The sequence below is a fragment of the Chrysemys picta genome, chromosome 2, assembly GCF_011386835.1.
Source record: "Chrysemys picta bellii isolate R12L10 chromosome 2, ASM1138683v2, whole genome shotgun sequence".
Taxonomy (NCBI): domain Eukaryota; kingdom Metazoa; phylum Chordata; order Testudines; family Emydidae; genus Chrysemys; species Chrysemys picta.
In genome coordinates this window covers 59,024,888-59,039,001 of record NC_088792.1, presented here as the reverse complement: position 1 = coordinate 59,039,001, position 14,114 = coordinate 59,024,888, and the positions used below count along the sequence as shown (strand labels likewise).

At 37.9% G+C, this 14,114-nt stretch overlaps 1 protein-coding gene across 12 annotated transcripts in view; it reads right to left on the bottom strand.

Annotated features, from left to right (window-relative positions):
- The window catches only part of HDAC9 (histone deacetylase 9), a 650,822-nt gene that overhangs the window by 125,826 nt on the left and 510,882 nt on the right, over positions 1-14,114 (bottom strand). For 11 of the 12 annotated variants that reach the window (XR_010598283.1, XM_065583246.1, XM_065583245.1 and 8 more), the window contains 2 exons: positions 2,178-2,233; positions 1,848-1,935 (listed from right to left, as the gene is read on the bottom strand). The exons of the other annotated variant lie outside the window; for it this stretch is intronic. Coding sequence is in view for 10 of the 11 variants with exons in the window: in XM_065583246.1 (XP_065439318.1) it covers positions 1,848-1,935; positions 2,178-2,233 (144 nt within the window). In the remaining variant the exon portion in view is untranslated. The remainder of the gene's footprint in view (positions 1-1,847; positions 1,936-2,177; positions 2,234-14,114) is intronic. 12 annotated transcript variants of the gene reach the window in all.

Genomic DNA, 14,114 nt, shown 5'->3' with positions numbered 1-14,114 from the left:
GATGGAAGAATTTTTACATAGACATAGCACTGTGTATACTGCGGATTAGGTGAGCATAGTAACATTTTTCAAGGATGTTGATTTTTCACACCCCTAACATCTGTGATTCTATGTTATCTTTCAGGTGAGACCATTAAGGCCAATTCTCCTTTGCTCTGAATGGACAGTAGAGCTCTCATAGGTAATTAGTTACATTTGGATTGTGGCTTTGCCTCTATGTTCATAGAAGGGGCAACACGTCATTGCATTGACCCTCGAGGAGATCAGAGACCACACTGTGCCTATTCCAGGGGTGAAGTCATCTGTGCCAGCCCTCCGTACCATCTCAGCTCAACAGGTTTGTGGAGGAGATCCAGAGTGGAGCTGAGTGTTACTTGCTATTCAAAATTCAAGCTGGGTTTCTTAGTGGAGACTGATCAAATAGGCCTCATGTTTATAATTCTCTTCCCGGACTGGATGACTATATCACTTATAAGCAGATCTCCACTGCAAACATCCACAGAATCTAAACTTTGCATAGGTTTGCTAGGAGTTTATAAACTTAAAATTTACTTCATGCTAGTAAATCCTAATCGCCTGAATAACCCCAGTGAGCAAATGGACACAAACCACAGTGGAAGTGAATTTGTTCACAAATCCTGATGTGTTTCTGCAGAAATATGTTTACGCTATTCTTTCTCTCCATAAGTGCATTCTTAAACCATAGGGTAAAACTTCTGATAAATATTTGAAAACTATTCCAAGAATATCAATATTACTTTTATACTTATTTTAGCCATATATTTCATTTGCTATTTCTCTTGCTCACACTCTCCCCTCCCCCCTCTCTTTTTCCTTAACTACTAGTATGCACACTTAACTGAACAAAAGTGCTAGATGGTAAGGCCATGACTTCACAATAAGATTTAATTATGAGTGCAGATATGAACAAGATTTAGACTATTAAGCCATGCACTTCAAAAAACCTTTAACATATTTTGTCTTTAAATCTTTTATCACCTGCAAAAATTAATTAAGTGCAGATGTAACAGGTTAGGTTTTGATGCCAGGGTTCATTTCCTGTCTATGCTTTGTCAGACAACCTATTACACCTCCTCATGAACTGTAGGCAAAACAAAAATGGTGCTCATAAATCAACATTCCGCTTTCTTTGGGCTGTGCATTGGGCTGATCCTTTAAGTATGAAGCAAAGCTCCAATTCATTATTCATGAAAATAATATAGACAACATGCCAAATGTCATCTGTATTTAAATACACCATCAGTTAAACAAATTAGAACTCTATTGTGTAAGAATGCATTCTATTCAAATACTAGATTAATCCAATGAAGTTGACTTTTAATCATTTCGCTCTCCTGCAGGGAATCATCCAAAGTTGGCATATGTGATTTGAAAACTTTTCAGAGAGAATGACTTGTTGATTTGTTTTAATAATATCAATGTTACTCAACAAGCAGATGGGGGAAGTGGCCAATTTGGTTACCAAAGCAACAGCATTCTTTAAAGCATATCAGACTATTTAAAGTCTGTATTCTGTAGGGAAAAGTAAACTTGGGTTCTGTTGGGTTATTTTAACAGTGGAAGTATCAATTCATTTAAGGACCATAAATGTTGCCCTGATCTGTGCCTTCTTCTCATTAAATTGCAGTTAACACCATTAAAGTGAAACATATATGTTTATAGTTTCAGTACTGCCATCCTGGCTTTAATGAGTTCCCAAATGCAAAGGAAATACATGCCTTTATTTCTTGTAAGTATTAAAAGCAGGAAAGCCTGACGTACAAATATAAATTCATTATCTTTTATCTAGATGCACTGAAAGTGTGATGCTTGCCAAGAATACATACCAGATCTACAATCAATATCTTGCCTATATTTAGCTTGTCTCTCAAGTATTTGGCAGTAATTGCAACCGAATTAAAAAAGCAGAACCCCCTGTGGAATAGAGAAGAACAGAAATAAGAAAGCAAATCAGTCAGGAAAACAGTTATAAATAATGTTCAGGGCATTTAAAAAAATGCTATAAGATCTCTGAAGCCATAAATCTGCTTCTGGGAGTACCTAGAAAGCCTTTTCAGTCATCTGCTAACAATTAGAGTTCTTCAGAGACATACACAGTGCAGGTGATTGCCAGTAACCCTAGCGCTCCAAGATGGGCAATATTCCCTGGTACTTACATGGCTGTTGATTCTTCAGCATGATGGCCTGGGGGCCTTACAACAGCAAAACCATTCTGTAAGAACAAGATAGGTTTTCAATTATCTGATTTTTTTTTTTTAAAAAGCTGGTTTTTCTGTGTAACACAGCACAGCAGGCAAACAGAATTGGAATCTACCAGAGGCTCTTGAGCACGTTTTGCTGCCCCCATTGCCCTTTCATAGAATTAGCAGAAACAATATATGTGATCACAGCTGCATATAGATCATGACTTAAAGAGAAGCAAAGAGACAGGCTCTAATATAGCCGGGATAAGAATAAGATATTTTGGAGCTGTACAGCACCTCGCTGGCAAATATACACAATAGCTATTGTTCTGTACGACACAAGCATAACTGATTTATTCATTTAAGTCCAGAATCCATAGCTGGTAGAGAGAAAGTATCACTGATCCACCCCGATGAACATTTGATCCAAATTAAATTGCTCCCTGTCGATCCGTTTCAGACTATAAAACAGTAGAAAGGAAAAAAGCCTTGATATTTACATACAGTGGTTTGGAAATGTTGGCTCTACCTTCTGTGTAAACTAAATGATAAATTTACACTCGCACACAAAAAAGGCAATTCCTAAGAGTAGAAAAGGAGGACAATGGAAATCTCATTCTTCTCCAGTCTATAAATTAAGCTTGGAGGCCTGCCAAAGCTTGCAACTTTATTGAATTCCCTCTGTCAATTTCTAACACACATTCTGGAGTTTTATAGAACATTTTCATACGCAGCAGCTATCAGAAGTAGTGATGATCAAGGAATTCCTTAACCTACAGATTCACTGCAATGCATCATGTAAAAAAAAAAAAAATGAAGTCCCCCCTACATGAAGCAAAGGAAAGATCTATAAATCCTTGCAAGACGGCTGCTGTTCAAAAATGTAGGCTGGATAGTCATGAAAATAATTTGCTATCATAAGGAAAAAACTGTTAATCAAAACCTGGGCCAAATTCCACTCCCTGTTATACCAGTATGAATCAGGAGTAACTCCATTACTTCAGCAGATTTACTCTTGGTTTACACAGATGTGACTGGGAGCAGAATTGGACTCGTGTGTTCAACTATTGCTTTATAACCATAGCCAATGGAGATTAAAAAAAATGACGTTCTAATCAATGCATAATTCTGGCAGCCAAACCTCTATTTTAAGTAGTCAACAAGGAGTGCCTCAAATCCCTCATACAAAATGCAGCAATGGATTTTAAGGAAATACTTTAGACTACATTTTAAGAAAACACTGTAGAGTACTGTTGAATACATATGCCTTTTATTGATAAATTATTCTAATTAGAACTAAAGAGGATAGTTAGGCTGCAGAGCTGCAGTCCTTATCCAGGAAAACAACTATAACAATCGATGGACCTGATTGTCCTTTCACTTCCACAGGTGTAAATAATGAGTACCTACAAGTAAATCAAGGGAGTTACACTGATGTATGTGAGATCCATTTTCCTAGACAAAAGTGCCATTGAACATATAAATAGCAGTTGCCTTACTGAAGGCTAATTTAGCAGCCAAGCAATCCTACAACAGCATCTAATATAACCTACTGTTAAACATAATTCAAGAAGCCAATTACAATATTTTCTAGAGTCTAGACTATTGTGTTATCAGTCTAAACGGAACCCAAGGCAGCTGAAAAGGGAGTAGTTCTGCAATATACTGATCAATTCCACTGATCCTCATTTAGAGACTTCAGGGCACTCGGCAGCATCGCTCAATGTCATACCCCTCATTTGCATATAAATATTCATACTTTATCAAAAAGAGACACACACATCAAATACGTGTGTCAGTTCTTAGGTATATCTCCCTTGGCAATTGAACAGAAATTGCCTGTAGATTGAATTCACCAGCAATGAAAACCAAAAACCAAGGCAATTACAAAGCCATTAGTGAGGAATATCCAGGATTGCCTATGCTTACCGGGTTTGTTGTTTTTCATAAAGCCTCAGATCTTGGAATCAGGTGATTTTAAAAAAAAAAAAGTTTCTAGCCCTCATAGTTTCTGAGAAAAACTCGAAAATGTGACCTTTAAAGGCTCAAAGGCCAGATGGCAAATTAAAAGTACCCCAAATTTACTATTTTTAAAAAATCTCATCATTTTAAAGCCAATTTAATGGATTGTGGGGATCTGACTCATGATTTTTGAATGTTTAGGGTTGGTAATACTGAACAGCACTGGATGTTTAACTTTAAAGACATTAGTCTGCTGATTGTACTTAATATAGAGTACAGTGAAGCAGAAGGAGGATGGGCTGCATTTAGCCTATAGCTGTCAAACCGCATTTATACTGCTAGCTAAAATCTTGGTACTCTGCCCACATAGGCTTTTTGTGGCCTCTTTTTTCACAAAATATGTTTCACAGGCGAGTGTACCAAATTTCATTCTCATTCAGACAAATTCTGGGATGTGTTTCTCCCCTCTACCATTTGTGAAAATCTAAATAATATATACATTCAAGTACATGTAGGTAGAGAACCAAGAGAACACAGTCAAGGAGGCACCATTCATCAAATTATGACGTGTATTTTGCTCTTTCAATACTAGAAAACAATTTGGAAATATCAGTGCAAGAATTATAGCTGCCCCTGCTCAGTTCACAGCTCATTATTATCTAACCCTATCAGCATTCCCAAAAGATCGATATAATTAAGATGATTATCTCTCAGAGTACATCATGGGGGTATCTAAAGGGGAGAAAATGGGACACTTTCCTGTTTTTGACAGCATGACAGATACATTGTACACTCCTCTCTTCTGTTTCTTTACTGTAGCAATCCACAAAGGCAAGAGGAATTGTTAGAATGATCTGTCTGGAGATCTAGTTTCCTTACCAGTGGCTAATTTCGGACATCTTGGGGTAGTTAACCCTGTCAGTCCCCTATGAGCATCCAAAATATCTATTTGACCCCTCTGGGGACTACATTATATATCCGTACATTACAGTGAAATTCAGTGCATTACAACAGGCATTTGGGGAAATATTTTTCTTAGGAAAAAACCCTATGCTGGTGATCAAGCAGTTAATTTAATCTAATCCATATTGAGCAACACTGAACACTGATTATCAGCTAACACACAGTATTAAAAAACAACATTCATGCAACTGATAGAACTCCCTTCACACATCCTTTAGCTTCAAGCTTTGCACAAACATACTCTATATTAGCACAACTGAATGTCAACTAATTTATTTAGGCAATATTTAAATACCAAACTGTAAGCTCTGGCTGAGGGTTAGAAGAAATGCAAAAATACAGAGTAGAGATAGACAGACTAACGAAGAACAATATGTTGAAAATGAAGTGAACACATACATTCAAAACATTTTATTTATTTATTTATACTAGGATACAGGAACCATTACATGTAAACTGACTGACATAAACGCACATTAAAGGAAAGATTCACATCTGTAGCATTATATACTTAGTTCTCTGGTTAAACCTAAATATAAGGAGTAGAGCTGCAACTAAGATGGTATTAAAGCCATGGCTCTCAACCTTTCCAAACAACTATACCCTCTCAGGAGTCTGATTTGTTTTGCGTACCCCAAGTTTCATCTCACTTAAAAACTACTTGCTTACAAAATCAGACACAAAATACAAAAGTATCACAGCACACTATTACTGAAAAATTGCTTACGTTCTCATTTTTACCATGTAATTATAAAATAAATTAGAATATAAATATTGTACTCACATTTCAGTGTATAGTATACAGAGCAGTTTAAACAAGTCATTGTCTGTACGAAATTTTAGTTTCTACTGACTTTGTTAGTGCTTTTTATGAAGCCTGTTGTAAAACTAGGCAGATATCTCAATGAGTTGACATACCCCCTGGAAGACCTCTGCGTACCCTCAGGGGTATATGTACCCCTGGTATAAAGTCTACACCTGCTCGAACTGGGAATGACAGAGGAGACGTATATTCAAACTTTCAATTCACAGAAAAGATGCATTTTAGATCTATGTGATCCTGTCTCCGGGCTACTGGAGAGAAAAACAAGGAGAATTCATTCCCTTCCTGTACTAACATAAGTATTTTGCTCCCTCTCAATGCTATACATGTGGCTGGATGCCTACTTTCCAAAGAGTAGCTGGGAGATCAGTCATATATGCTAGCATTCTTTTCCTCAGTGTTTTACTTAATTCCTTGATGCTTTGCAACAGCACAATCGGACATCCATCCTGTTTCTGCTGAAATGGGCAGTCAAGGATAGTTTCCATCACATTATTGGGTTCTCTGCTGTTTATGTACTGGTTGTCTGCACTGATCTTCTATGGTGGATCCACAGCATAATGAGGTAATATAGGCTTAAGAAGCATTTTGCCACAATGTGAATTTGTCCATTCACAGCAATGTGTGAGAACAAGATCATGGTTACTAATGTTCTTCTCAAATATCCTGTACCCATACTCAATGATTCATGTGTTTATGGACACATTCCTACGAAGTGCTGAATGACTTCTAGAGGTGCTGGGCACCATTAACTCTCACTGGCTTCAAAGAGAGTTTAGGATGATTGATAACTTGCAGTCAGGCCCTGAGAGGGTAAAATTGACTCAGCAGTTGAAACCACTGCCAGCCAATTTTGACTAGCTAATTGATAAATATAACTTTTGTATTAAAATGAATGGTATTTAGCATATTATGTCTTGTTACAAAAACTGTATAGCATTTGTAAAATATATTTATTATGGCAAGAAGCAGGGGTTCCTTTGGAAAAAAGACATCTGATCCTCTTTTGCTATCCTCAAATTCAGTACAAAACTGGTACTGTATGATATTTATAAGCCCACTTGTGCATTGACTGAAAGTACCTTTCGGATCTTTACAAATTAGTTTCATATGACTTCACCCTACAGGACAAATAAATGCTCCTTGGAAAGTGTTCCAGTCATTTGCAGTGTCATGCATGCCGCTGCATCCCAATGGGACAACTTGTGTGAAAAATCTAGCCCTATTTTTTTTGCAGGCACAGTTTAGCTGTCTAATTTTGAAAATTTAGCCTTCGTTGTCTTTTATTTTGACTGTGTAAATAGGTAAAACAGTGTGAAGCGGGAACCTAATGCTTAACAATAGTAATATTCGAAGTGCCATTCTTGGTCATGCAAACATCCCTTTGACTTTAATGGGAGGGATTTAGTTCTGTTTTAACAAATCTTCTGGATTTTTACATAGTAATTAGGTGCACAAGGCTTCTGGATCAGGCCAATATTGACATAAGACACTACTACATTTCTCTGTTTAGACTGCACTAGTTGAGTAGATGACAAGTTCACCATGCTTTCGTAAATAAAATCCTATATAGTAGCACACTTTAAATACCTTTACTTTTAATATAGTTGGCCTATGTGATTTTAAAAAAAATAATTTTATAGCCAGATTTGCAGCTGTGCAGGAGCTCCATTCAGCTAGCCGATGGGAAGAGGCAAAGGTGGCCTTAAGCCATCTTTGTGCTCCTCCAGTCTCTGACACTGTCAGCTCCCTGGCATAACATGGAGTAGCAACAGGGCTGCTCTAAGTCCCACCAGCTTGTAATAGTCCCTTTGAAACTGTTATCCTGGATGAGAATCACTGTGTTCCAATCATCCTGCTTCAGCATGACCCCAAGACATGCCATACATCATGGTGGAGGGAACACGAGTGTAAGAGGTGGGGGAATCTTCAGATGTTTGTTTAGGGTAGCTTTAAAGGCTATTTGCCAGAGCAGGAGCTAACAACTGGCCCTTAGGGTCTAAGAATGCTAAATACAAGAACTCATGATATTAACAGAGCATTACAAGCAGCATGTTGATTTGCCAAGGAAACAATAACAAACGTGTGGGAATGCCATTATTTCTCACAAAAGAAGCCAGCAGAGGCCAGAAACACAAGAAATCGCCATTAAACACGTAACTGTATAATGGAAACAAAGAGCAATGCACAGCTGCTTGTCTGCCTCCATGAGGAGTCTGTAAAGATGACAGCATTGGAGGAAACTGGAAACGTGGGACTTGTAGTCTAAGATGGCTGTACCTGTGTTGCCCTGTATATTAACCACCCTAGTGAAAAATCAAATAAACAATAGGAAGAGGAGGACAGTTGCTGTGAAGGTCAAGTGAATAATTCAAGTTGTATTGCTGTATAAAATAATAGCAATCATTTCGCTATGAACATAGCCATAATTACTAGGAGAAATCATCTAAGGGATGTTTTTGAATGCATTTTTTAAGAGACTAAAAGTAGAGTGCATAAAGGAAATGGTGTTTATTTAAAAAGCCATACTAGGCAATTATAGTTGCCAGCTTTTATTAAAACAATATAACAATAACTACCAACAAAGCAATTATGATAGCAATTTACTCTGTTCTTGTCTTTTTTCTTTTCTTTTTTTAACTCAGTGTGCATAGATGCTGTTGCAATAGGCACAGGGAGAGATTTTTCAAAGGTACAAATGACAGTTAAGCACCTAATCCTGAGTGTTAGTGGGAATTGGGCACCAAACTGCCCTTTGTGCCTTTGAAAATCTCTCCTGCCATGGACATTAATTCATTCATTAGGAAGATGAGAGCTGGTGGCAGTAAGTCCATCTCAAATAAGTGGCTTGTGTTGTTGCACTCCCACAGAGCTGGCCAGCAGAATCCCAAATGTGAGTGAATGGCCACAGGAGGAGGCAGAGCCAGGTTTACTAGGGACTTAACTAAATCAGTCTCGCTGCTGAAAAGCCTCTGTTACAGTGGAGCTGTGACTGGATTTTAAAACTGCCATTCCCCAGTGGAACTCCTTGGGCAGAGTAGCAGTGGTATCACCATCTTCTTGCTCCAGTAGGGAATGCACCCTCTGGAACAGCTATCCCAGAAGAAGGTGAAAATTGCATCTGCAGGGTAGAATCTGGCTCATTTTCTTTCATGCTTCATACCTTAACATTTCTTACTCACTTCAGTGTAGTTCAACAGGGATGTATTTGCATACATGCATTTCCCCTTTTGCTATGACATCTGAAGTTGCCTTATAGAGCTACTTATCAGTAAGAGAGTATCATACGAATACCTGCTAAAGTAAAACATGAACCATGGAGCAGTTCCTTAAATAATCAATATATAACATACTCTATAACTGCATATGTAACACATTAGGAAGATTAGTACAGATTAAGTTAATTTGTCATGTTACTAACATGCCTCAGTTATTGTATGTGATATAAGAAGCAGAAATAGTATAGTTCTATATACCCAAATGGTATAACTTGTCATATTACAAAGATGAGAAGAAATAATTAAAACATTTTCCCCAGTATCTATTATGGACATCAACACTCTTTCAAGTAAGACAACTAATTAAATTCTTTCATGATGATTGAAACAATATGGACATTACAACATCCCACTCTATCTGCAAATCAGCTGGTACCCAAGTTCAGTGCTTCCAAAGATATCTGACAAACTGTTCGGCACATTTTTTGCATCTCATGCACTTAATCTTGTCTGGCAGTCTACTTTATAGACTGAGGTGAGACAGTGGTTCAGAGACCAACACCATATTCAAGCATATGGATCTAATCCAAAACCCACTGAATAGGTGGTCTCCAATGAAGTTTGAATCAGTCCCTAGGTTCCTAGAATGGTCTTTTAAATAAGTTTTTTTCCCCTAAATTGTTTTTAAGAGATTAGGAGTAAAGCTCTTGTTGTGCTTCTCTTTAGCTTGTCTTGGACTGATTTCACAGAGTTTTATAAAGATGCTTTGAAGCAGAGGCAGATCCATATTCCAATCCATGTTCCGCCTGTCTTTTGACTAGTAAATAACTATGCGGTCTTCTGCTATGTACAGACCTCAATACCTTTCTCCCATGGTAAAGTCTGAACCAACCTTTTTCATGCTTACCTAAATTGGATTTTAGCAATGCATCTGAACTGAGGGTATGGGCAATTTAAAAAAAATAAATGCATTATTGAAGGGGAAAATGCACAATATATACATCTCCTTTTCAAGAGTAAGAAAGAAGGAGAATATTTTGGGACAAATTGTGCTTACCCTACTCACATAAATAATATAATTGATTTTATGGTGCTAGTTCCATGAGCATGGCAAGCAGGATCTGGCCCTGTATGACTTGAGCCTTGAGCAATATCAGTATCCAAACTTGTTTGGAATGACAATTTCAAGTTCAATTCCAGTTATCCAGAAATAGCAGCGAAACAGCACAGTAACAGTGACTGAATACAGCAAATTAATTTTGTTCCTGATGCATGCTGACATGTTCCAAAGCACCATCCCACAAAAGGATACCTTTTTTGTTTCTGAGGATATTAATTTCAAACTGTTTTAATTCAGTTAAATGATCCCTGTCTACTAAGAGGGTAATTACGCAACACCCACACACCTGAAGATATGGGAAGGGGCTTGTGTTTGTTTTGGTTCAGTTTAACTGGATGTTCAAGATAGTATCAGACCTTGTCATCTTTTAACTGATTTGGCCTTTTTCTTGAGTGCCCTTGTGCATAATTGCCTCTTAACCCATGGAAACTTTTAAAACAATAGGGAATAACCAGACAAAATACAACAGTTCTTCACAGTTGATTGCAGAGGTCTCTTCTGTTTCATATTTGTCAAATTAAAGATATATGGTGCTTATGTGTTTCTCGCACAGAACAGAGTGTTGCAACGGACAATGTTGACATACTTAATGGATATAAAAAATAAAATGAAGAGAAATCCTTATTTTGAGTACTGTGCTTAAAATAATTAACTCCAACTTATAGTAGTACTTAATAGGGATATTGGAAACTGCAGAAAACAATATCAGAAATGTTCCTGTAGATTCTAAAGGCCCAGTTTTGCGATCTTACTCACATTGAGTAGTACTTAATTACAAAAGGCCCCCCCCCACTGCAGAATTTGTACCCAAATTAGGCAGCCCCTTTCTTCAGCTACATTAGCTCAAGAATTTACCCTTTTCATAGCTATTAATTTTTGTGTCAATGGGAAGGTATGAAGAGGTACCCAAAAAAATCCAGGGCACCTTACGTAACTGGGAAAGACACTAAGAGATTGCATTTTCACAAGACACTATCCAGTAAAACTAATATTGCAGCATCGAAAAGGTATTTTTTAAGAATGTTATTGATCAATCTGTAAACATAACCAATTATAGTATTAATTTACTTATATTTATATACTTATAAATTAATTTTAGAGCCTTAAAAGCATTACTAATATAATGAATAAGCACTGACATAAATAATAATAGTAATAAAATATCTGGTTTTAAAAAGTTACCAGTATTAGTAATGACAATTTGTTTATCACTAGGGAAATATCAACGACCCAAACACTACCACAGAAAGCAATTATTGGCTACATTAAGTATTAAGGGTGAAATTCTGTGCTGTGCCGCTAAGAGGTGCAGCATAGAACTTACAACCCAGAGGAAGAAAGCGAAGGTGTGCCCTTTTGATGCTGGGCTGCTCCAGGGACTGGAAGTCCCAGACATAATTTAGGCTCTCTCTACACAGCAATCAGGAGTTGTGATTGCAGTATGTATAGCCATAACTGAGCTAGCTTTGATCTAGCTAGTTCAAATAAGAATGGTAGCATGGGCAGTGGCATGGGCTAGCTGCTTGAGTACGTACCAGCAAGGCTACACTGCCACCTGTACTGCCACAGCTGCATCACTATGCTTATTAGAGCTACCTAAATCAAAGCTACTCTGGGTATGCATACATGTGCTGCAGTTACACCTCTGATTGCCAGGTAGCCATACCCTGAATTATTGAAGCATTCCTGGGTGGTTCTATTGGTTGTAGCACTGTGTACTGCGACCCCACTCACACCACAATGCCCTGTACTCACTCCCAGCATGCCTCTTCCCTCCCACTACACCAGGGCTTGCACTGAGGGAATGCTCCCTCTGCAGGACAAAGGTCTTCTTCCACAGGAATGTTTGGTCCCTTTACTTGTCTTAAAGGGCCCAGGACAGGGGTGAGGCTCTCATCCCAAGAGCCTGATTCACCAGTGAAGTCCATGGGCCATATTTGATAAGATCTCACACATGTAAAGAGCTACACACAAGTTATTTGTAATGCACAACTACTATTGGTCCTAAAGCCCCCCATGAACTATGTTCCGTATTCTTGAGCACCATCTAGTTAACCTTATCTATTAATTATTTACATAGACATCTTTCATCTACAGAGCACTCCTGTAACAATATTCACCTAGGTTTGACACTGGCCTCTGCTTACATACACCCAAGTTGAGGGTCCATAGCTGAGAAAAGTTTACCAGGAATTGTATTGTAGTGCCACAAGTCTCCACAACCTCCCTCCACTAGGGGTCTACAGTCAGCCAGTGTAGTGCCAAAAGTTGATGCTGCTGAACAGTGAGAGGCATGGTGGATGCAGCAGGGCTGGCTGGGGAATGTGCTGATTCAATACATCTAAGGTGCAGACTTCATCATCAGGGCTCCTAACAATTGCATTTTGTGTCTCTCAAACAAATGTATGACAATATTTTGAGTATCTGAATTCTAGACAAATTCAATTTTGAATTTACTATTTAAAAAGTAATTAGCAGATTAGCATTAGATTTAAAATATTGACTTCCAGACTGCAGCCACTTCAGTGGCAACTGAGGTCTTACAGTGGCTGATGCTTTATTCTTCTCAGCCACTCATTACACACAGATAAACAACCAAGAAGAATCACACAGTGTGAAAGACTCCATAAATCCGTGGAGATAAGCAATAAAGGTCTTGCAGCAGATCCTGGTCATGTCAACTGCACATAAAGCATATCTGATTATTCTTATCTAGTCCTCCTTTTAAACCCTGTTACATTCTGCAGGGCAACCTACAGTCAACAAAGATAAAAGCTTGCTAAAAATCCCTACAGATCCCTCATTGGTCCCTCTGGCCAGGAACAATGCTCTGAAACTGTATGCACAGCACTAAACAGGGCCCAATTTTCAAACTTCTGTGCATAAAGGCCTGACATTTAGTCGGCAGGATTACTCTTCAACCTGAGTAGAGGGCTCCACAATATGGCCATATGTTTGGGTGTCCCAGTTCTTCATTTGGTGCTTTAAATCACAAATACTTATTATTTATTCGTTTATTTATATTATTAGACCATGTAGGAGCCCTAGTCCTGGACCAGGAACTAAGCAGTGTACAAACACAGAGCAAAAGAGCTTACCCAGCGCACTCTAAGTAGAAGACAAAAGGCAACAGATGGATACAGACAGATTGACAGGAGAGTACAAGGAAACAGTCAGAAAATACTCATGATTTAAACACTTAACGTCAACATCCAGGTTTGAAATTGAGCTAAAGAGGTTCTGTATTTAAGTGAACTACGCTATCTAGAGTATAATTGAAATACTGTCTGAAGTAAAATTGAGATGAAGGAATTTCACCATAATTTCATTCCAATTTATATTGTTGGTCCTAAAATATTTACCTCCTACCTAGACTTTGGTCACAGGACTAAGTCCACCAGTATTTGGACAAGAAAATGTATACACAGTTGCATTAAGAAGCCATGTTAGCTCCAACAATATTTATTGGGGTAACTCTGCATTCAAGCTGCACATGGTGTACCTTAAATAGAGGTGTTAAAATACCAAATAAAATGTCCAAGTCTGTCACGTCTGGAGCTTTTATAAATTGTTTAGACTGGGAATAATTTGGGTTTTGTACATCATTCTTTTCAGATCATGTAGAAAAGAGAAAAATAAGGTGGGAGAAGAAGAACAATGAAGCATAGTCAGTTTGAAGTTGTTTCATGGAAAGGCATATTCTGGATCATTACCTCCCTAATCAACAATTTCCCTATTCCTCCGTAACTTGCAAGTCCACTAGTTACCTTTCCTCTCTCTGGGTGGTATTTTGAGGTTACACATACTACTCAATAATCATATTA